This window comes from Meriones unguiculatus, chromosome 6 (genome assembly GCF_030254825.1).
Source record: "Meriones unguiculatus strain TT.TT164.6M chromosome 6, Bangor_MerUng_6.1, whole genome shotgun sequence".
In the NCBI taxonomy this organism is placed as follows: Eukaryota; Metazoa; Chordata; class Mammalia; order Rodentia; family Muridae; genus Meriones; species Meriones unguiculatus.
This window is the reverse complement of record NC_083354.1, coordinates 34,712,046-34,737,767: the sequence shown is the minus strand read 5'-3', so window position 1 is coordinate 34,737,767 and position 25,722 is coordinate 34,712,046. Positions and strand designations below refer to the sequence as shown.

The window sequence follows — 25,722 nt, the reverse complement described above, 5'->3', positions numbered from 1 at the left end:
GTCAAATAAACTGAGCCAGAAGGCTGAAGATGCTGCTGCAACATTATAGAGAGTTTTGGGTGACTGTTCAGGCAGCAAACTGTCTCTGTTAATTTTTTATTTTTTGAAAGCTGTTAACATGCACTTCCTATTTACTCCAGTAACTAATTTTATTACTTCTCAAGTCTGGTGGGGTTGAAGACCAAATAGTTATACAATTAAGCTTAAGTTGTTTAGAATTTAAGAAAATGTTTTCATATAGGTAATCCCAATAGGGATTAAAGTTAATTTAGGTACAGAACTCTAAACTTGTCAAGATAGGATAATCATATACTTTTTCCTAAGTTGCCAAATGCACATAGACTGGACATTTCACATGTAAATCTTACCTAATAGTGTTCATAACTGTTTTATAATTATTTGTATTGAAAGAAAAGGAGTCTTTTATTGGACTTAAAGGGGGAAATGTTGATATAATGTTCTTGTGGAATGTATACAGTTTACCCTTGTTCTTTCAAATGCTCATTTCTCTACCCCACTGTCTGGTTTTAATCAGGACACTGCCTTGTGATGTTTATTCTAAGCATCACCTGTCTCAAGTTTGTATAAACATGCCACCATTTGTTCTCTGTAATTGTCAATAAAACAACCAGCCAGTGCTGTGCAATGGAGAGAATAGGGTGGGACATCCTGGTCCAGAGGGGAGGAAAAGGAAGTTAGTGGGAGGAGTGGAAAGCAGAGATCAGCAGGAGAGGGCTTAGAACCCCAAGGAGATATGAATCAGACCTAAGATATGACTAAAGGCAAGTATAATTTTGGAAATTCTGAATGGGAGGAAGCTATGCTGGCTTGGAGGTTTAGGTTGGAGTAATCATTGTCCATCATTGTGTGCTAGGTTAATTAAGTAAATCCTAGTCTCTGTGTGGTGTATACTCTGTGGGTATACCACTGGTTTAGGAATAACCACTGTTTAACTAAAAGATAAATCAATGATAAATATTACTGATCGACAACAGTAGATAGATGATAGATAGATAGATAGATAGATAGATAGATAGATAGACTGACATATAGATAGGCACACAGAACCTATATGCCAGGCATGGTGCACTTACCAGATTGTCAATATGAAATAATTATAATTATCATACTAAGAAACCTAACATTAAAAGCCAACAGCAAAAAAAAAAAAAAAAAAAAAAAAAAACAAAAAAAAAAAAACAAAAAACATGTGGGTACTGCAAAGAAACATGGAACTTCTCAGAGTCAAAAAGAAATGCTAAAGGACCCAAGGTTCTGTAACAAAATGAAAAGTATCTTTGATCGACTCATCAGTAAACAGGATGTGGCCTGGGGAATGAAGCTCTGAGCTTGAGACTATATTAAATGAAACTGGCCAAAGTGAAGAAAGACAAATAAAGAAGAAAAGGAGGGAAGGATGGAGGAAGGAATGGGAAGAGGGAGGTCCCAGGTTCCGCTGGTTTGACACGGTGGTGCATGCTTATCACCTAGAGTGAGCCCTCACGTACAACATGAACTCTGGGGATAACTAGGAAGTGTCAGTGAAGGTTCACTAATTATAACAAACCACATGGTGTGGGAGAGAGGCTGAGTTCTGAGTGGAGAGAAGATATATGGAAACTACTTACATTCAATCTTTGTGAACCCAAGACTGCTCTGATCATGAAAGTCTATTTTGGGAAAGCATGAATAATTCTGGGGGAAAGCAGAGATAGGCAAATTTACTCCAAATGCAAAGCACAGGACTGAGCAGGTAGTTCAGTGGTAGTGTTTGCCTAGCAAGTGTGAGGTTCATGGATGTTATGGTTTATCAAGCATAGCCTTTGAAGTCACTCAACTGAAAGTAGGCACACTTAACTCTAAAAAGATTATGACTTTCCAATGAAATAATTATAATAAACTCAAATATATTTTAAAATATTTTGTACAGTGTTCACAGTAATTTTATGTCCCATATAGCTTTCTATCTATTACCTTACATTCAAAAGCAGGATCCTTTCTGTAGAGACCTGGCCTTCAATGGAACCCTACGTTAATGGGGAAGCATTTTCTCCATTGGAAAAGTTTCATGTATAGTCTCAGTAAATTTATACAGGAAGCTTTTTATTTGAGAAAGAAGTTAAAAACCTATCCACCTAAGCCTATGTTTTAAAGTCATTCAGTTGGCCTGAAAGAGAGAAAAATACAAATGGCAAGCATTGAAGCTCTGAGGGTCACTATCAGACCAAAAGAGACACTGACTCCTACAGTTATATATACGACGGGAAATATTTTTTAATTAAAAAATGTTTTTGAGTTTGTGAGGCGATTCAGCCGGTAAAGGTGCTTTTGACCTGAGTTTGATGGATCCCCAGAACCCATCTAATAGAGTGAGTTAACTGATCCCATAAAGTTGTTCTCAGACTTCCACAGAACAGCATGGCATGTCCACAATAGATAACGAAAATAGAAATAAAACAATTTTAAAATTGTTGAGTATAAAGTTCACCCCTGCTTTGAATTTATTTTAAATCAAGCATTTTGAAAACATTGTATTCTTAAAAACAAAACAAAAATAATACAAAACCCAGCATGTCCTTGTAAAACTATCAAAATAGGAATACATTTTAAATCTATTGTTCCTAATTTTTGAATTATATGTTTTGAAGTAATGGTCCGTGAGGTCTAAGAGTAAATAAAATACCAGAACCACAACACCTGTGTTTAAACTGAATATAGTCACTAAGAATCATTTGAGAGGATAAGAGATGTACGATTAACTCACTTGGGAATTCTTTTTTTTTTTATCTTTTTTTATTTTTTATTTTTTTTATAAGTTACATTTTATTAACTCTGTATCCCAGCTGTGTCCCGATCCCTCATTCCCTCCCAGTCCCTCCCTCCCTCCCTCATCTCCACCGTGCCCCTTTGGGAATTCTTTTACAATGAGTAGAAACCGTATTTGCATATGAAGAAAAGACACAGATTTTTAAACGTGCAAATGTATGTTAGAAGACACATAGCCAGGAGCTCTGGTTTGGAAGGTGAGGAAGGAGACACTTCACATACCCTGCTTTGACAGGCAGCACGCTTCCAGTCTTTGCTCAGGAGAACACCAGTAGAGCCGGTACGCCTCCTCAAGGGCACTCCTGTACCACCTCCTTCTATTTTTATTTGTATATTCTGCCATCTATAGAAATGCATAAATTCAGACAGTGTTTATTTTAAATGTTAATTTTGTTTTAGAACCTATACTTGATTTAACACTTGCCAGAACTAAGTCTAATTTGAGCACTATGTTATATATTACTTAGGCTTTGATATCTGGCTATTACTTTATTGTTTTAAAACTTAGCAGTGCTGTGAGATTCCTGCAAGTTAGTAACCAGCGTATTAAGATGATATGATGCATCTCACATGCTCCCAGGGCGAGCAAGCAGTCAACATGAATACATCTGACTGGGTTGTCATGTCATATGTGACAGAGAATGATACTAAAGTGGAAGAAAATGGCAAAGCAATCCTTTTAGTGTAAAAACATTAATTCCATTTGCATTTGGTTTGGGTGTTGTGACAGACCTGAACGCACGCGTGCGCACACGCACACACGCACACACACACACATACTTCTTAAGCTTGCTCACCCCAGCTTCTCCATGTACATAATATATGAGACATAGCTGTCCACAGCTGAGTTCTTGTGATTGTTATGAGACAACAGATGATAATTTCTAGGATCATAAGAACTCAGTATGTGTCACTCTAATGAGACACAGCACATTTTTACATGTTTAGAAACAATGAACAAAAGAACAAATCAGTCACCTAATAGAGCATTTTTTTCGGTTTTTTTTTAATTGATAGAAAGATTTTTATGTTTTTAAATGTTACAATTTATAAAACGCATGCCATATTTTTAAATGCCATCAAAAGGAATATAGCTATTATTTTCCTGATACATATTTACCAACTATGCATACAGGTCATAGGTTAGTCTTAGATAAAGGGGATAATACAGTATTTGCACAAAATTGTTGACCTCTGTAAGATTCCCTCCTAACTCACAGAATGAAACTGTGTGCAAAGCCCTTTTCAAATGTCATACTATTCTTGGAGTCCCCAAATTAATATCAACTATTTACCTCAACTGTGCCCAATGTTGTCCTTTAATGATGTTACATTCTGACATATGTCCCAGTTACATGTGGCCATGACTCTCACCACTCATAAATGAAGCCCATGAAGACAATGAGTAGTTGTCTTTGTGTATTTCATGGTGCCACTGGTGTGACACTTTCCAGAGTGTTGTGAATATTCAGAAAATGCCTCTTACCTGTGGTTCTGGGCAATCACTGGTACATAATTAAAGCAGTAAAAGAAGATAATCAAAATTCTTTCATACACATAATATGTAAATTTCATTCATTTGCTAGGTTATTTCTTAGTTTAAAAAATGAAAATGTAAGCACTTTGTTAACTGTAACCTTTAATGTTACATTTGTGTATTTTGAGTTTGTCACAGCACATGTGAGGAAGCTGAAGGACTGCTTGAGGAGCCTGGTTCTCTCCTTCCACCATGTGACTTCTTGGGATCAAACTGAGGTCATCAAGCTTGGAGATAAGCATCTTCACCCATTAAACTATCTTGCTGGCCTTCACAATGTAAATACTAAATTTAAACTATCTGTTTGGGCATTGTAACACATACCTTTAACCCCAGCACTCAGGGGGTAGAAGCAGGTGGATCTCTGTGAGTCCAGAATCAGCCTTGTCTACATAGTGAGCTCTAGGTCAGCCAAGGCTACATAGAGTGACCTTGTCTCTAATATACATGTTAGATTTTCAAAGTTATGATACCTCTGCAGCACTAATGTTATCATGATGGTAAGAAGATGAAAAAATCTCCTCATAAAACTGAACAGATGCTCTATACCTATAAAGAGACAGTTCGTGACTGTTAGTGACAACCAACTACAGAGGTAAGGGAAGTGGAAAGCTGTGACTCTGGGAAGTTTTCTTTAAGAACTTATGGTAGATACAGGACACCTAGTGGCTGAACAAATTAACACTTTTGAAGGCGCTCAATAACTGAGCCTCAACTTTACGAAGACTTTTTAATTCTAGAATTAGGCTCACTGCACGCTGTATTTTTTTAATCAAGAGGCGACAGGTTCAAGCTCTAGGGGTTCCGAATGTGCATTCTTCTCCTCGTCTGAACCTTTCTCACGGCATCAACCACTACTGATGCTTTGTCTGTTTTTCTACAAACAGTATGGACTTAACTGCACTTGGAAAAGTGTAGGCACCTATTTTGCAGTGGTATCAATAGATCCATATATTTTGTCAACTTTGTCAACTTTCTCTCTAATTGTGCAGTTTATTGGTTGAATTCACATAACACAGCCCCCTATTGGGGGGGTCTATTGGTGAGCAGACAAAGCTCACCTCTGGGCTGTTGTGTGAGAAGGAACACTCCAGTACAATTGTGTGAGGTAAGGAAAGACTGCATGGCAGGAGGGAGGAAGGGCGATCACCCACGCAGCGTGAGAGTGGCAGGGTGGTCAGAGGTACCTGCTGAATGGTGACTTTGAGCAAAGATTTGAAGGAGGTTGGGGAGTTAGCCATTTAGCTCTTCAAGGAAAGAATGTTTCTGGTGGAGACATCCTCTACGGGTGGCTGAGAGACAATGATGAAGACAGAGAATGCTAGAAAATTACTGCGGGCCAGAATAGGGAGGTTCATGAAGCCAGTGGATGGGACTGGTTACCACACAGCATGAAACAGGTGCCACTGCAGAGCTCTGAAGGAGGTATTCCTTTGTTTGAGGGCCCCCATTTCCCCCCGGTTTTAACTTTTGAGACATGGTCTTACTATACCTCAGGCTGGCCAGAACTTGCCATCCCTGTCTCACTCTGAGCACTGGAATTACATGTACCACTATCCCTGGCTTTGTTTAATGCCCTCTTCGACTTTGACGAGGTCAGGTTATGCAGAGGTGAGCGTAGCTTCAGAACAGCTATTAGCAGGCTACTGCAGCAGCCCAGGCGGGACACCACGGTGGTGTGGAAGCGTGGTTGAGTGTGTTGACTGTTATTCCATTAGCAATCACTTACTTTAGCAACGTTAATAACAAATGGCTTTAAGTGTTAGTGTTTTCATAGTTACTACCTTGTGTATATTATAGGCTACTATCATTCTAAGTTCTACTTTCCAACAAAGACAAGGTGCGTTGCCTATTGAGGTTTTTGTTAAATTGACATCTTATGAGTTAAATCTACCACACCAAAAAGTGGATTCTGTTTTCCCATCTTCTTGTGCTTACTTTCTATCTTTTTAGTACGATTTTGATACATTGCTTCTCACACTTATACCAGGGCATTTTTTTTTATAAAACTTGGTATTATTAAAAATGAATATCACAGTTCTTATTTTCAAACTGGCCACTTTCGTATTATAGCAATCACATTAGCTTAGATATAACTGAACTTTCCCATTTTCAATAGTTTTTCTATTGTTTAGTAAAGCTTTGTTTATAAAAGATTTTCTATTTGGGTTCCACTTCTTTTCCAGGCACATAACCATGTTAAAAGCATTATTTTGGAGCTGGAGAGATGGTTCAGTGGTTCGGAGTATTGGATGTTCTTCAAGAGGACCCAGGTTCAATTTCCAGTACTCATATGTTGACTCACAACTGTTTGTAACTCCTGTTCCTATACACACAAAATACAAATTTAAAATATTATTTTGCTTTTTCCTTTCCTGTCTATGCAATTTTGCTTCACTTTGGGCCAATTACATGAACAACTAGAATGCAACATTAAATATTTGAATGTAAAAATTTAACAAACTTTTTTTTTTTTTTCGGGACAGGGTTTCTCTGAGTAGCTTTGGCTGCACTGGACTTGCTTTGTAAACCAGGCTGGCCTCGAACTCACAGCAATCCACCTGCCTCTGCCTCCCTGAGTGTTAACATACCTTTTTTTTTTTTTAATTTTTAATCCCAATTTCTTACACAAATGACAATTTCTCCTCTAGTTAAAATACTCAGTGAGTTCATGTGCTTTACAATACATTAACTTAATTGAATCCTTCTGCAGAGGACTTCATAGCAAGTTTGTTTATAACTATCCTTGAGAACTGCCTCTCCTAGACATTGTTCCTAAAATCATTCACTTAGAATCTTCCAGGTAAAGGCTTCCGGATTGTCAAGAGAGGCCCAGTGTCATCCCACTAAACAGATTCACTGCACATCCCTGTTACTAGGCTAACATTTACCAGGAAGAAATAAAAAACATGTTGAATGATTCACTTTATATTAAAAAACTAATGTCAGTAGTGTGGTAGCAGAAGCCTTGATCCCAGCACTTAGGAGGCAGAGACGGTGGAGCTCTGTGAGTTCCAGGCCAGCCAGAGCTATACATCTTCCAGCCAGCCAGGGCTAGATAAAGCAACCCTGTCAAAAAATTAAAATTTAAATTTAAAAAAAGCTATAATATGTCGTGTGACACTTCTGATGCCTCTCAAAACATAAAGTGTTCTCCGGCTGCTGTAGCCCTTGCAAAGTTAAAAACCCACTCAGCTCTTGCACTGCACAGACAAGAAGTACTGCCCAGGGTGCTGCTGGCTCCTGGTCCTAGACCTCCCTTCTCTCTAGATTCCCTGGATCCTCTCCTGTTAAAATGAAATAGGAGGGAAGCTGAAAAAAAACAAAGTTTTTGTTGGTTTGCTATTATGGAATGTTATAGTTGGTATTTTGTAGGCTTGAAGAAATTTCAATTTTCATGGTGTTTTCTTTGTGAGATTAATTAGAATAATTACATCACTTCCACCTTCCCTTTCCTTCTTCCAAACCCTCTCATATACCCCCCTTTGCTCTCTTTCAAATTCATAGCCTTTTTATCTTTGTTATAAATGCATGTGTTTGTGTGTGTGTGTGTGTGTGTGTGTGTGTGTGTGTGTAGTATTAATTGAATGTATAGTATTAAATGTATTTATATGTTGTCAGGGATGACCAGATAGTGTGCTCTTCCCTGGGGAAGACTATTTTTCCCACTCTCAGTATTCCTTAGTTGCCTGTAGTTCTTTGTATGTCTAGGTTTGGGGCCCCATGAAATTTTCCCCCTTCTATGTAAACATGTCCATTTGTGTCATTCTTTTTCAGATCATATTCACCAAGCCATGTTTTTGCAACTTCATATGTGTTAATTCCATAGACATATCATTTGTAGGATACATCACACAGCAAACTTTCTTTCCCTCTGGTTCTTATAATCTTTGTTCCCCCTTTAACAGAACGATCTGGAAGGTGTGCTGTAGATGTATCCATTGGTTATCAGCTCCACAATCTTCATTTTGATTGATTGTGGCTTTCTGTAATGATCTTCACCTGTTACAAAGAGAAGTTTTCTTGATGAAGGATGAAACTATACTTATCTGTAGGCACAAGGATCAAAGTTTAAAATGCAGTTAGCAGTTATGCTGGTTTAGTAAAGTGGTGGTTGTAGTCTCTCCTCCAGGATCTATGACTTCAGAAGCTCAGGTGATTGGTTAAGTCTCTAGTGCTGGGCATGCTTTCCCCTCTTGCTGAACAAGACTTAAGTCTAATTAGAGAGACATTGGTTACCACCAAAGTATTGTATGCCATTACTGCCCACATAGGATTAGCAGGCCATACTGGTCATTGTTGTGGTTTCCAGACATCATAACTAGGTAAGACTATTGGTTGCTTCCCTCCTTTGGAAGCTGCATGGTGCCTTCCGGTAACATGAAATCTAGTCCTCAGGAAGGAGGCTTTCAAATCAGATCCAGCTCATGTCCCTGGGCCCTGTGTCCACGTGCATTGTAGTTTTGGCAATGCGGACTTACCTTAAGGAATTTATTTATTTGTAATTAAATTTTTCATAAAATATATTTCGATCATGTTTTCGCCTTCTCAGTTCTTCCTACAATCTACCCACCTAACTTTATGTTCTCTCCCTCTTTCTTTCAAACACACATACAAAAGAAAAAAATCAGGAAAAAAAAGAAAAACACCAATAAGACAAAAAATATGAAACAAAACAAAAAGTCCACAAACACAAATGTGAAGTTTGTTTTGTGTTGGCCGACTAGTCCCAGGGATTGAGTCTACCCTGAGGGTAAGGTTATATACCAATGACACTCTAGCGCAGAAAAACTAAGTTTCCTTCTGACAGAAGGTATCAATTATAAATAGCTTTTTGGTTAGGAGTAGGCTCGTATTTCCATTTCCTTCTCTCCATGCTGGAATCCATCTGACATGAAGCTGTGGTCTGAGAAGGCTGCTGCAGTATCTGTGAGTTCAGACATACATCAGTTCTACTGAGTCTGGAAGACACTATTTCCTTGGATCATCACCTCTGGCTTTTAGACTCTTTCTGCCTTCTCTTCCACAGAGATTCCTGAGCCTTGGATGGGAGGCAAGAGGGTCTGATGAAAACATCCCATATAGGACTGAGTATTCCAAAGTCTCTTTGCACACTGTCCAGTTGTGGGTCTCTGTGTTAGTTCTCACCTACTGTGAGAAGCTGCTCTGATGAGGGGGATAGCAATGGGTATAGCAATATGTCATTACGAGTCACTTTATTGGTTTGATCCTTTAACAGAATAATAGTATCAGGACTTGCCATAAGCCCATGCATGACCTGTCTAGTCTCAGGTTCTTGGTCACTTTAGCAGTGTCAGGTATGGGTTCCATATGAAGGATTAGGCCTTAAACCCCATTTCAAAGTGTTTGGCTATTCCTGTAACGTTTGTGCCACTATTGCACTAGAAATATCTTGCAGGCAGTTACTGCTGTAGGTCACAGAGTTTGCAGCCAGATGCTATCAATGAGTACCTTTCTCCTCCAGGAGTGTGCAAAGCATCTTCTAGCACTATGAATGCTAGTCAGTAGAGGTGAATCTTCTAATTAGGCATAGCTTTGACTTCTGTGTTTGATAACAAATAAGTATTATTTGAAGGAATTTTTATTATGAGTGTTTGGATGGCTTTTTGCTTGTTGTTGCTGTTCTTTTGGTTTTTGTTTATTTGTTTTGTAATTCTATCTTGTGATTGGGATATATCTGGTAGTAGCTCCCTTGACAGGGCGGTGTCTTCCTTTTAGCAGTTGCTGTAAACACATATCTCGTTGCTATTTTCTTACATCATTCTATTTGAATGGCACGGAGACTCTTTGTCAATTTCTGCTTCATTATCTCTAAGCATAGTCAGAGTACTGACCATTCTCAGGAGCTTCATGTCTCTTCAGCTGTGGTGACCAGAAACACTCACTCTGCACAGATTTTTCAGAAGAAAGCTGGCGACAGTATACTGTTACTGAGGCTCTTGGGTACTTGCATCTCATATTCAAACAAGCAACTCTTGTACTTTGCATCCTTCTTTTTCCCTATGCATGTAAAGAAGAGGTATAGGGAGACTGCAGCATTCAGATTTTTCTCTTAAGAAACACTTGTATGTTGAATGTTGATTTTTTTTTATAGACTTACATTACTGAAGCTACATTATGGCAATTCCCTTTGTACATTCTGCACAAACTCTGTGTGGAGTGGGGGATCACACACACACACACACACACACACACACACAAGAAAAAGATGGGGGAGAGCTGTGGTAGATGTATGCACGGTGTGTACATGTGCCCATGCAATGCAGAAGCCAGAGGAGAATGGGTTTCCTGTTCTTAGTCTCTCTACTAAGCTTGCTTGTTTTGGGCTTCACTGACTGGCCAACAATCTCCAGCAATCGTTCTACCGTGGACCCCTTATGGTATTGGGATTAGAGGCCTGGATTGTTCCATAGTGCAGTAATATAAACTCAAGTCATCGTTCTTGAGAAGTACATGTACGTAGCCACAGAACCATCTTTCCAGTTGTGTGTGTGTGTATACTTTTGTGCCTTACTTTGTAATGTGGAAATACTATTTTTGTCCTCAGTTTAGAGTCCTGAACTCTTACACAGTTTACTAAAACCTGGCTATATGTAATAATTTTTACTTTCAAACTAGCTTTGATTCATATCAACACAAAAAATTTAAAAGATATTATTTATATTTCATGTTTACAACTGTTTGCCTGCCAACATGTATATAAATAAACCACATGTGTGCTAGGTGCCTATGGAGGCTAGAAGAGGATATCAGATCCTCTAGAATTGGAGTTACAGATAATTGTGAATCACCATGTGGGTGTTGGGAACTAAACCTCTGTCCTCTGTAAGGGCAGCAAGTGCTCTAAAACACTGAATCATCTCTCCAGCCCCCACAACAATGGTGTTTTAACATGCTGTTTATGAAGGAAATGTTCTCCTCTGTGGCCTAGCAAGGCTGTTTCTAGCTTGGGTACTGAGCTACCATGGACTACCTCCGAGCAGGGGTTCTAGGTTATATCCATACATGGTCCTTGGTTGGAGAAACAGTCTCATAGAGGACCCCCATACCCTGATATATTTTGTCCTTGTGGAGCTCCTATCCTCTCCCGGTCATACTAACTCACCCTTTTATCATATGATTTCCTGCACTCTACCAAAGGTTTGGTTATGAGTCTCAGCATCTGCTTTGATAAGCTTCTAGGTAGAGTCTTTCAGAGGCCCTCTGCAGGAATTGCAGCCATTCCTGAAGATACCTGATAAGCTAGGCTCAGATGGAAGGGGAGGAGGACCTCCCCTAGCAGTGGACTTGGAAAGAGACAGGGATGAGATGAGGGACGGAGGATGGGATTGGGAGGGAATGAGGGAGGGGGCTACGGCTGGGATACAAAGTAAATAACCTGTGATTAATATTAAAAAAATAAAAATTAAAAAAAGGAAATGTTCAAACTCATACCATGAAGGGTTAAGACAAGTAATCTCAGCTGTGACTCTGACTCTAGAAAACTCCATACCTTTCATTATTTCTATATTATCCCGGCATTTGCACTGTCTCAATCACTGAACTCAAGGCAGAGGAGGGAAATGATACTATAGACTTGGGCACAGTAGCTTATGCCTTGTAATTCCAGCATTTGGAGAATGTAAGGCAGTGAGACTGCCAGTTCAAGGCCAGAACAGACAGCTTAGGGAGACTCTATCTCAAAATAAAATTTCAAAACTTTTCTCAGCAGTTGAGTATTTGTCTAGCAACTATAAGGCTCTGGGTTCAATCCCTAGTACTATAGAAATGAATTAGTGAATAAACAAACAAACAGAAGCAGAAATGACAAAAGTAGAAAGAAAACAATTGAAAACTGCCATAATCTTATGATTCTAAATTAAATTATTCTGAAAACATAAGTGAGCATGAAAATTTTCAGAGTCAGGTGAAGCTTGAGACTGAACAGATGGGTGAACAGGGGGAGGTAACACTGTCTGAGAAAATTCTTAGCTGTTATACCCTGCAGGGTAGAGCCTTTCAGAGGCCCTCTGCAGCAGGCTCCTGTCCTGTTCCCTAGTTTCTCCCTCTTCTGATGTCCATCATCTTTGCCTTTCTGATGGGGATTGAGCATCTTGGCCAGAGTCCTCCTTCTTGATTAGAATCTTTGGGTGTACAGATTTTAGTATGTTTATCCTATATTATATGTCTAATATCCACTTATGGGTGAGTATATACCCTGTGTGTCTTTCTACTTCAGGGATACCTCACTCAGGATGATCTCTTCCAGTTCCCACCATTTACGTGCAGATTTCCTGATTTCCTTGTTTTCTATTGCTGAGTAATATTCCATTGTGTAGATGTACCACAATTTCTGTATCCATTCCTCAGTTGAAGGGCATCTGGGTTGGGATATCAAAGCAGATGCTGAGACTTATGGCCAACCTTTGAGCTGAACACAGATGGAATCTCATGAAAGAAGTGGGAGATAGTAAAACCTGGAGAGTTCAGGAGCTCCACAAGGAGAGCAACAGAACCAAAAAATCTGGGCACAGGGGTCTTTTCTGAGACTGATACTCCAACCAAGGACCATTCATGGAGATAATCTAGAACCCATGCACAGACAGAGCCCATGGCAGTTCAGTGTCCAAGTGGGTTCCATAGTAATGGGAACAGGGACTGTCTCTGACAGGAACTGATTGGCCTGTTCTTTGATCACCTCCCCCTGAATGGGGAGCAGCCTTACCAGGCCACAGAAGAAGCCACTCCTGATGAGACCTAATAGACTAGGATCAGAAGGAAGGGAAGGAAGACCTTACCTATCAGTGGACTGAGGGAGGGGCATGGGTGGAGAAGGGAAAGGAAGGGTGAAGAAAGGAAGGGTAGGGTTGGGAAGGGAAGAGGGAGGGAGCTACAGGAGGGATACAAAGTGAATAGATTGTAATTAATAAAATTTTTGTTTAATTTTTAAGTTTTTAAGTCACTGTCCCATGTAATCCTTTTTCGATCAGGTGCTATTGGTCAAGTGAAGGCTTTTTATACCATTTCTCAAGACTTAAGAAGATAAATGTCCCTTGTGGTGATATTTAATGCACTGAATATGTTTTTGCTATTACTTTGTGCTGATAGGAAGGGGAAACTGAAGAGATGGCAGTATGTGTTTGTCTTCCCAATAGGCAGGTGGAGAGAATTCTTCAGGATGGTACAAATTCACATGACTGTTGCTTTGTACCTTAAAATTCTTTTGTTCACCATAGAATTAATCAAGCTGTGATGACCTGGAGTTCAAAGAAGACAAATCTTACAACTTAGGCTTGCCTGCAACAGCAGTGTTACATTATCTTATTTTTGCTAAATCAAATCAATTTGCGACATGTTTCACCCAACCTGCATGGGAAATTTATCTCGGTCATATTGAGGCCATGCTAGATATACATGAATTGAAAGGACACACATAGCCTTGCAAAGCCACAGCAGATAATTTTCTTACCCCACCATGGCAACATGAATACACAGCCTAAATGATTTTCTGACATACCTTGACACAAGTATCTGTCCATAGGTCAAGTGACTTTGTGACAGGGGCTCAGCTCCCTGAGTCACTGTGCCATCCTCCAAGGTCTGGCCACTTGTCCAAGGCACTAGCAGACAGACTTCTGTCCTCCCTCAAGTAGAGAACATGTTCTCTGTTGCTTCCCCAGTCTAGGGAAGGGCACTGGCCTCTCCAGTAATAGCTTACCTGCCCACCTGTAAGAAACTCAGGTGAAGAAACTGGGAACCCTGAGGTTTGACTTAAAGAACACAAAATTCCTATCTTAGAAGACAAAAGACCTAGTTATGTTGCAGGAGGAAGGAAGAGAAACAAGAGAACCATACAAGTTATCACTAACCAGCCAGTGGTGCTGGCTAGCTGTAAGAAAGAGTACTGTGCTTCTGGGATTTGGGCACACTCACATACATACAGGTGTGGTTGGGTTTTCCTTCCCCTCTTTGGTCCCTGACAACTTTTGCATTTCCCTTTCTATGACTGCACTTATAAATGAGTAACAGGTATCCTTTCCTTATTTGTTTATTGTGTGTCGTGTCCGCCACTTTAAGTCTCATGAGGGCACTGAATTTGTGTTTTATTCAATGCCACATCTTTAAGAATCTTACATACGAGAGCTCTGTAAACACTGAGTATTATAAAAATGTATTTTGTTAATGTGGCATTGGCAAACCAGCCCAGACCCTGAAGGTAAAATAATACAATCCCAACAAAATCCGGTTACACTTTGTCCTCCATAAAAGTAAAGTAGACACTCTAATCAGATGAGCATCTGCCACAATGATAATGTTACTTCCAGATAACATGGAGTCTAATCTCACCGCAGACCTATAAAGTACTTTATGGATCACTAATTTACTTCAGAGTCTATGGCCTTAGAGGCATTTATTTTAAAGATTTTTTTTTTTTATGTTTATGAGTGTTTTGCCTGCATGTACATCTGTGCACCACATGTGGTCCTTGTGCCTGCAGAGGTCAGAACAGTGTATCAGATCTCCTGGAACTGCAATTATGTATGGTTGTGAGTCATCATGTGGGTGCTGAAAATCGAACACAGGTCCTCTGCAAGAGCAACACATGCTTAAGCACTGAGACAAAAATCTGGAAAACTGAAATCATATTACAAGCTGTTTTATCTCTCATCCTAAATTCACCAAAACAACTTCAAATACTGACCATAAATACACTCATTCGTTCGTTCATTCATTCATCCATCCATTCACTCACTCACTCATTGAAGTGCGAGGATTAAACTCCAGGCCTTGTGAACGCTAAGCAAGTGCTCTACCACTGAGCTATATTCTAACACCTTTGTTTTTGTTTTGTCTTTTGAGACAAAGTCTCATCAAGTTGCCTGGGCTGGCCTCAAACCCCCTCTGTAGCCCAGGCCCAGTCTGAGCTGCCTGTCCTCCTGCCCTTACCTCCATAGTTGCCAAGACTATAGATGTATTAACTCACCTAGCCTCCAACATGGTTTTACATTTTCCTTTTGTATTACAGATTTAGAAACTGACATTTTGGAAGCATCTCCAATAAATATTTGAGAACATTATCACTATTATAAGATGCTGCTCATCCTGGGAAATAATGGTGATGCTGCTACTCACACTCACAAAGCTGCAGCATTGCTCATGACACCAACCACATGCTGCCCTGCGGCAATGCTCCACTTCACCAAAACGTCCATTCTTTCCTGCTGCCAGACAGACTGGTCACACTTAAAGCAGTTCCAAAGAAAGTTCCTCACAGAAGTGCCCTGTCTTCCTTAATGGATTTCTACCACAACGGTGAGTCCTCTGGACAATAGGAGTTTCTTGTTCCTCTGAGGAAAAGGAGAACACACTCCCATGTGCACAGAAGCCGCACTGCCAGTCTTCTTAGCTATCTAGTGATGCCTCCTTCTATAACCTGCCATCTTTAACCTTCAGATAACCAAGGCTTCATTGCTTAGAAAGCGTACTTAGGTTATCGGATGCTTGAAACAACTGTGCTTGTAAAATATGGTTTACTTGTTTCTTGGTCTAAATATAAATAAAACTTTTACTAATTCTAACTGACTAAGATTTAAAATCAAATCAATTCATGTTTTTCACTTTCCATATCACTGGCAAGTATGAATCAGTTGGTAAAAACACTGAGCCTCATTTACTGTGCTACTTTATATGAGACTGAGAGATAATGAGGATACAGTGAGCACTAAAAGATAAATAAAAACAAGATATGAAAATAAAATATCTACAGTGTATTTTCATTATGTGGCCTGAAATACTGAAAATGACACCATCAAGAGAACTACTTCAGCTCCTTACTGGGTGCTCCTGCAACATTGGAGGTTAGGGGGTGGGGAAGATCTATGGAGGGTGGAGAAAAAAAAGTTCCCTGCTGGGTGCTCCCTGCAACATTAGAAGGGAGGATGTAGGAATAGTATAGTAAGTTGTATAAGATAAAATGACACCAACAGATCAGAAAACCACTGGATGCTAGGATAAGTGTTCCAATGATATAGACTTCAACATACATTTACACAGTATTTTGGACACCTTTAGATTTTTCTTATCAAGACGAAAATGACAACTGCTACACACCATGGTTCTTTGTTCTTAAAAAGCCCCATATGGTGGGCTGAAGAGATGGCTCAGTGGTTAAGAGCACTGTCTGCTCTTACAAAGGACCTGGGTTCAATTCCCAGCACCCACATGGCAGCTCATAACTGTCTCTAACACCAATTCAATCCAAGGGGTCTGACACCTTCTAATGCACATAAAATAAAATTAAATTAGTCATTTTTTAAAGTCCCATATGACACTATAGGTTGGTCTGTCATGTGCAGTGACATGTTGCAGAAAACAAATTTTATACTAATGTGTGACTGCCATAGTGTAACAGACTTGAAAGGAGAGTGACATGAGAGACAAAGGGAGAGGACCCCAGCTGCACAGTAGGGACAGAATCAGATAGCGTCTAAGGGACACCTATGTTCAGAAGGACAAGGAAAGCTTTTGTTTCAATTTGCCTAGTGAAGTTGCCTGGCTTCTTTAGCACCACAACCTCATAAACCCAACCACAATTCGACAAAGTAAATACAATAAACACAACACACATTTAGAAGTCCTGTCTGTCTGATTCCATGACACACAGAGAAAACATATTTAACATGGAGATTATCTGCTATAAAATGGTTCTTGAGAGTTACTGAGATGGGGATAGCCAACCTGGTGAAAAGCACAGGTTTGTGGGTGACTTCCCAGGGAGCAAGTTCAGGAATATGAATGTCTGGGAGCTTCACAGTGGAGCATGGTATATAGGAAGTTTGGAAAACAACTATGAAGAAAGACAACAAATTGTGGTGTCAGAACTCCAGCATTTGTATTAGTAATGACAATGTGTTGCTAATATTGCATGGAGATTAAATGAATTCCAGGTTTTCAAATCAGTGACAAGTAGCTCACGTTCATGGTGAGGAGCCAGAATGCTGCAGGGAAAGAGAAGCCTCTCAGAACTAAGTACCCTGGAAAACCCACGTGGAAAGCTCTTAACCAAGTTGACTAAACTAAAAGTAACAAACAAGAAGGCCTTTTTGGGTTTTCCACTTGGCAGAGAATAGTTCGTTATGAATTCCATATGCTTTATGAAGATGAACAGATAACTCAATGTGAATTTTAAGCAGGCTGATGCAGAATCTGAAAACTTGGAGTTTGTAGCCATATGCCTAGACTGAGGCCTGGCTGTGCTGCTGCATGACTTCAGGTATGGAACTTGAGCCTCACTATCTTAACAGTGAGGAAGGGTCACAAGAGAGGACTATTCAGCCCCCCTCTGTCCCAAAAAACGAGACAAGAACTCTGTTCATATCAAGGAGAAGCTGAGTGCATATTTCATTTATAAAGGAGTTCTATTATTTAAAGAGCCTATTACTATTTTTTAATTTACTAACCTATCTAAAGCTTATGTAGTTTTGCCAAGCATCATCCTAAACACTTCACAAATGACTCATTTAATGAGTCCCTCATAAGCCTGTGAGGGATGCATTATTACACTTCGGAGATAAGGAGGCTGAGTTTACAACTTGCTATGTCTGCATAGCTATTAAAGACAGAGCTGGAATTAGCATGCAGGCAGCCCTGCTCTGAGGTGATGGCAGCTCCATGTGAGCAGCTCTGTTGCCTTAAAGAGTTCCGAAGAGCTGCTAGCACGTGCTGTGAAAGATAAGTGGTGTTGAAAATTATAAGAAGCATGATAAGTGCCATTTGGTACTTTCCAAATCAGGACACTTTCATATTGCTAGGAAAAATGTTTCTAGGGCTATTAATCAGTAGTTTAAAACTTAAACATTGGGCTGCACATTAAATTCAGCTAAACTGATACATTTTATGTTATGTATATGTTAACACAATTTTAAAGGAGATTTTAAAACAAATCAACTTTAGTGTGTAAATTTTTAAATATATAATATACTCATATTTCAAGTTGTAATATTTTTATTTTACAAAATTGAATTAAGCCCACAGTGAGAAAGCAATTATAAACATTGCTATGAAAACGGATAGTTAAGTAGTAGTAATATATTAATGAATGAAGCAGAAAGCAAATCAGCACTGGGCCAGAAGGTAAAAATTTTTAGACTTTTAAAAATTTTATTTGTACGAGTGTTTTTCCTGCATCTTTCTAGTGCACCACGCATGACTACAGTCTATTGGGGTCAGAAGAGGGTATTGGGTTCCCTGAAAGTGGAGTTATGGATGGGCATGAGCCAGCATGTGGGTGCTGAAAATCAAGCCTGGATCCTTTGGAAGAGTGACAAGTGCTCTTAATTGTTGAGCATCTCTCCACTTGTTCCCAGTAGATAATGTTTGAGGCCAGCGTCTGGCTAAACTGCAGCTCTCTCCTGCTGCTGTAGACAGGCGGTCTGATTGGTAGGGTTAGAACTAGCCAAATGTGTCTAAACCATCAGTAGTAATGGATGTCAAGGCCTAACCCTAAAACATTAACACACATGGCCACTATTTTCTACATCTTTTGGCTTTTTATGAACAACGTATTTATGAGAAAACTTTGTTTATCCATGCAGTGCACAGACGGAGCATGTTCTCTGCTCTAAACACAGACATGGTAGTTGAAATTCATCTAAGGGGCCTTATTTAGGGTTTAGGGATCACAGGCTTTGCTGAATTCATGGATAGATTCCATTTCTTTGCTAGATTATACTTCACAAGATAAAACACAGAAGGGAATGAAAGAAAAGAAAATGAAAAAGACATTAATAAATCCAACTGTAAACTTAGGGTTATTTGAATTTGGAGCTTCACCCTCCCTGCTGGAAGAGGGTTGGTTTACAACTGTTCCCTGGCTTAAGAAGCCTGCACAGTATACTCACTATGGCAGCCTCACTCTGCTCAGATGGGGCAGTTTCATGAGCCTTGCACATTGGGAAGGTGACCACCTGTCGCATCCTTTATAAACTGAATGAAGCTGCTCATGTTGTTTGGATTTGGACTTTTAATGCAGTACAAGTTCACAGCTACCTAAATTCTTAAGAGATAAAGTAGAGAACTTATTCACAAAGCAGACTCGGCACATATAAATATGAGCGAATCAGAAAAACTGAGTAGATATATAAAAATAAGCTGGCTTCTCTCAGTCACAAACAACAAAAAACAAACAAAAAAACATGTTAGAGACAGTAATTCTTGTCCCCTTACAAAATCCATCAAACAAGTCCCAATGTCCTTGAGTGAGGCATTGCAGATGGTGGCACCCTTCATTCAACATGAGGTCAGACTTACCACATGGTTCCAACAGAACTCCTGTCTACACTGCAGTAGGAATGTGGCTCATACCGGGTGGCTCATATCTTCCTGCAACCTCAACTTCAGGGAATCCCTATGCCCTCTTCTGGCCTTTTGGGTACTATGAGCACATGTACATACTCACACATAGGCACACACATACACATAATTAAAAATAAAACAGATCTTCAAATTCTTAAAAAGGTAAAAAATTAAAGGCAGAAAATTGGAACATGCTCATAAACAATATTAATGATTACTATCTTCTGATGCTATTATAAACAGAACTGGTTTAATGATTTCCCTTTCAGGTTGTTTATAGTTAGTGCATGGCAATGCAACTGACATTTGGATGTTGACTTTGATTAATCCACTAATTTGTTATTTCTAATGTGTGTGTGTGTGTGTGTGTGTGTGTGTGTGTGTGTGTGTTCCTTGGGAATATGTAAAAATTCACACTCTCTGAAAAGAGATGACTTCCCTTGCTCCTTTCCAATTTGTATATTTGCTCTTTCTTATGGAAGCGTAGGTTTAACTAGAACCGGCAACACAGGACACCTGCACTTGCTCCTGCCCTTGCAGGAGGGCCTTCAGTCTGTTGTCAAGGGAGCATGATGCTGACTGCAGGGTTTTCACACATGACTTTACTATGTGGGGGCAGTCTCTTAGTCTTAATTACTGAGTGCTCTTATCAGAAGAATATGGAATCTTGCCAAATACTTTTTTTTTTTGCATCGACTGAAATTATGTTTTCCCTTCATCCTGTTAATTTTCTACACTGCCCTGCCTGACTTTCATTTGTAGACACATCTTTGCATTCTGGAGTAAACTCTATTTGGGTATAATGAATACTTTTGGCAAATGTTCTGTATCAACATGAAACAAACCTAAGCAAGCTAAAATCAAACCATACTGCACAGGATGAGGATGCATACTGCTATGCCATCCTCCCTGTTTAAAACCGCATTTACTCTCTTAGCTGTTTCCTTTGTGAGAAATGTGGACATTATATTTAAGACCCTGAATGGCTCAGACATTAAGGGCACTTGTTGCTTTTCCAGAGAATCTGGGTTCAGTTCCCAGTACTCACATCACAGCTCACAACCATCCTTAACTCCAGTTCCAGGGTTTCCAGGACCCTCTTCTTGCCTACTTGGGTACAAGGTACCCATATGGTGCCCTTATATACATGCAGGCAAAACACTCATAAACATAAGATAACAATAAATTAATATTTTAAAAACCTAAGTCCATAACACTGAACTTTTAATTTACAACAGCCTATCTTTGGCAATAGACAAAAGCTTGACTCCACATTCTACCCAACTCTTTCAGTTCTTGAGGGTATGAAATGACTTTTTATTTTAGTCTACAGTATAAACTGATTATTATTTAAGTTAATTAGTCTCTTATGCACATAAAATATAAATAAAAGCTGCAACAATTCTTGGACTCTAAAAATATTTTAAAGTGTTAGTCTCAAATCATGTAGCATATAAAAAATAGTTACAAAATGGTTACAGTGCTAGTGTTTATGTTCACTTATCTTTATTGAGCTCTTTATTATTCCTTCACTAGGCTACAAGGTACTGTCGAGGGTCCTTCCTATTCACCCTGCAGGTTCCTGTATTTCACACAGAACAGAGTTCGTGGCAGTGAGCTCTCTCAGCTTCACTACCTGGGAATGTCTTAGCTTCTGTCAATTTTGGGGAGCAGTTTTGTCAGACACAGCTTCTTTATTGACAACTTTTTTTCTTTCAGTAATTTGAATATATCATAGCGCACTGTGTCGGGCCAGGAAGTCTCCGACAGGAAGCTGTGGATACTCTTACATGTGTATATGGAAGGTGGTCCATCTTCCTGCTCCATTCAGCCTCTCCTCACCGTTGTCTGGCTGGCTGGCCTCCTTGTGCCTCCCTGGATATTTATAGGGCTGTCTCCCATCGTATTGATGTAGTTTGGCACTATTGTCTTTGCAGATGTTCTTTGTCTCTTGCCCTCTTGAAACTCCTGCTGACTGAGTGACACAACCCCTCTTAGACTCTCTTTTCCTTTCACCATTTTTTGGTTTTTAGACCCCAAATCTCAATTGTTTGTCTTTGAGCTTGTTTGCTTGTTTGTTTACTGCTTTCTGAAATCTGTTTCTATTTCCCTATAATAATCTTTTCATTTGGTTACTGAACTTGTTTGCATCAGGATTTCCTTTATTGGCAGGGAGAATAACTCATTGGTAGAATACTCTGCCAGCAAGCTGGAGACTGAGGGTTCAATCAACATCTTCATGTACACATGTGTATGCACAAACATATGTACAAACACACGTGCATGTGCACACACATGGAATTTTGTTTTTACTCTTAAGTTTATCTCCTTACTGATTTTCCATAGATCCATCCATATGACATTTCATAGATTCTTTATCTTCTTTTAGTTCTGCAAGAATCTTCAAAGCAGTTGCTTTAGATAGCCTTTGTCTCTTGCACTTGTCATCAGGTCTTTCTTTGGGACACTCTGGTTGTCTATTTCTCTTTACTCAGTCACAGTTCCCATTTACAGTCTTCAGTTTTCCCTGAATCTGGATGCCTGTGAAAAACATGTGGTAACTCTAGGAACAGATCCTCTCCTTTTGTCACAACTTGGTTTTTGTCCATTTTGTTTTTTAGCTGTGGTAGCTGTTGGCTTGCAAAAACTAGCAGGTGAAGATACATTATCAGGAGAGACACTTGTGACCCTCCCTTCAGCTATTAGATGGTGGAAACACTGGTCCTATGCTGGAGGAAGTGAAAAAAAGAGTGAAGCCCTGGTGCCTGCCAGCAGAAGGGCTTCATTTTAGGAAGCAAGTTTTTATGTTCTAGGTTCTGACAAATTAAATTAACATATGCATATCTCCTGGCTTTTTACTCTGTCTCCTCTATAAAATTGTAACACTTACAGAAGAGGAGGAGAGAAACTTGAGATCTCTCTCCCTGGTTTGGTTTGTAAATAAACTGATTTCTTTTATTAATCTGTCCCCTAATTTCCGCTAGGAAGCAGTGAGTTTATGAATTTAAGTACCCCTTACAACAGGCTTTCTCCCAAAGATTAGCCTTACATTTAACTGCAGGCCTTCCCAGCCTGAGCCTGCCATTTTCTACTTTTCCTGTATATGCAGTTACTCTCTAGAATTTTAATTTCTTATCTTTAATGTCAGGTGACCAAAAAGAGAAAAAAAGGGGGTGATCAAAGGTGATGAAGAAAGTGTCTCAATTTCCTACCACACTGGAAGCCACTTCAGCTGAGGGGGAAAGAGCTTGCAAAATAGAAGAGCAGGGTCAACCTCGGCTGCCACCATCTTCTTTGAATGCAGCCTTGTGATCACAGGCAACACTTAAGGTCAACATCCCCCGTGCTTGGGGAAGGGACCTTTTGAACAGCTGATCTTGAGAGCTGTGTAAGTTTCTCCAGAAACATCTGCCATGTGGTTACTGTCTAGGTAAAAACTGAACCTTAATGTTTGGTGGTCCATCATCTCAGAATCTTCTCTGTGAACACTTAAGAGAAGCGAGTATTCTTTAACACGGGAGGAGTTGACTTTAGGTGTCATTGCAACTACTAATGAAGACTAATAGATGATATTGACTCCAACTTACAATTCTATTGCCCAGATTTCTCAGGGAATTAATGTTTTATGGTCTTGTCTTCCCTGGGGCACCTATATCTTGAGATACTAACTCTACATTGCCTTCAACTCTTTTTAGAGTATATCTTAATTTATCAATTAGTGTAATAATTATTGATAGAGAAACCTGCCACCTGTGTGTAGAAAGAGAGACTGAGTATTTTTGTGGGCTCAGCAATTAAATTAAGTCAGCAGATCCATAAACCAGTCAGATAAAAATGGCTTTTCCAAAACTTAAAACCACACAAGCATGACGGAAATGAAAGGGAGAAATGTTTTTCATTATAATAAAATAAAAAATAAATTTTCTCACAAATGCATAGACTGCCTTTCTAGACAAATTTATTTCAATCTCATCCAATATATGTACTATAAAGTGTATATAGTCCATAGTTAATGGAAATCCAAAAATATTTCATTATTTGAACCAAGCTATGAAGTAAGATTTCATCAGCTATAGACAAAATGATCTACTGCTAAAATTCTTCAGCTGGTGTTAGGAAAATTGACCAAACACCGTGTGTAGTTCACATCCTTCCTCTCCTGCCCAGGCAGGAATTCTAAGAAAGCCATTGTTGTCTATCATCCATTATGTCAGAACAAACGCAGTAGTGCAATGTAGAGCTGCATTTCACAAGACAGAGCTCCAGGGCACAGAGAACCATAAAACATTAACCCTGGGAAATTTAGGCAATAAAATTGTAAGTTGGAGTTAATATCATCTACATCTCTCCAAACTGGAAACTGTCCATTATTCCTAGTATAAAGGTAATCATTTTCAACCACTTTGGGGAACTTTTTTCTCCTTTCTTGTCAGCCTTTTCTAAGTCTGTCTCCTTACATTATTTCCTGAGCAACTGCAACAATAAGGTTTGTCATCCCTCAGTTTCCCCTTCCTACGGAGCATAAATCTTCAGATAATCAAGAGTGTAGAGTCTGGGCACAGCAGGAAAGTTTGGCGTGTAATAGCTGAATTTGAAGAACTGGATCATCCTCATTCTATCATCTGCGAAGGTACAAGTAGAGAAAAAACTACAAATAGGAGCACTAAGGGCAGAGGCCAAGCCCTAAATAATAGTCAAAGGAAGAGCATCCCAGAGCCTGTGAGCATCTAGCAAGCATCTACAGATCCCTACCTGGAGAATTTGGAAAGGGAGAAGGGAAGCAAACACCCCTCCCAGCCTTATTCCCTCACCCTCTTCCTTACACTGTCAATTCTCATAAGCAGGCCTGAGTTCCTGGTCTTTGTGTGGATTTCTGCTGAATCAGTTAGTAAGTTAAAAACAAAGAACACATGGCTCTTGACTCCAGACTCTGGCTGTCTTCTTTGTTTCCCCCTGCCCCAGGGATTGATGGTAAATTAATCCTGACAAAATTTGAATATCAAGAATAATATGTAGCTGGGTGTGGTTGCACATTCCTTTAATCCCAGCACTTGGGAGGCAGAGGCAGGTGGATCTCTGTGAGTTCCAGGACAGCCTGGTCTATAAATTGAGTCCAGCACGCCGCCAGGGCTACACAGAGAAACCCTGTCTCAATCACCCCTCTGCAAAAAAAAAAAAAAAAAAAAAAAAAAGAGGAAAAGAAAAGAAAAAAAGAACATGTATTCAGATAACTTATAATTAAATATATGCTATACAAATAAGTATAATTATAAATTTTAGAAACACCTTCGTCTTTCCTAGCTTCATGAGCAGCTAGGTTTCCCCACCCTTTAGAAGAAGGAAAGGACAAAGAAAAAACAGTCCGCACTTCTGTCTCTGCTTGCAGCAGACCTGTCTAAGAATACACCCACGAGGGAAAGCAGAGAAGGGACTTCATTGTGGGGTGGCTGGGTTCACTAACATGAAGTGGATCCACGTGGTGGTCTGTCGTGGTTACATATTCTCACTCAAATGGTGTTTCCTTTTAACAGCTTTCAAACTAAATTTTAATAAATAAATAAATAAATAAATGCTACATATGACCAAGATAACATAAACCCATTTTAAAGAATCACAAATTGCCACAAATTTAATTTACTAAGACTGGATTATGTGCTTTATCTATACATACACTGAGATAAAGACCTATATGTATCCTCTTCAATATTAAAAGAAAAAAAAAGCCATCAAAACTGAGTCAAACATATCTGTATTTACAGTGCCCACATTTTAACAGGTTTTTAGTGACAGCATGGTTTGCAGATCAAAGGCTTCTGGGTCAGCTCTAAGCACAGATGGCTGAGCTGACTTATGCTCACCAAGGTACTCCTTGGGAACAGGACCAGCTCACCTCTTCTCCCAAGCCCAAGAAGCCAATCTATTAATTAATTGTAATGTGTGAATTAAAGTTTAATAAGAGTGAAAAGACACCAAAGGAGTTAATGTAATGAAATACTCTGTTTGAA

The 25,722-nt window shown here is 39.4% G+C and overlaps 1 protein-coding gene across 3 annotated transcripts in view; it reads right to left on the bottom strand.

Annotated features, from left to right (window-relative positions):
• Zcwpw2 (zinc finger CW-type and PWWP domain containing 2) overlaps nt 1-25,722 on the bottom strand; it is a 95,267-nt gene that overhangs the window by 34,955 nt on the left and 34,590 nt on the right. For all 3 annotated transcript variants that reach the window (XM_060385086.1, XM_060385087.1, XM_060385085.1), the window contains exon 4: nt 3,049-3,169. In XM_060385086.1, the coding sequence (XP_060241069.1) occupies nt 3,049-3,169 (121 nt within the window). The remainder of the gene's footprint in view (nt 1-3,048; nt 3,170-25,722) is intronic.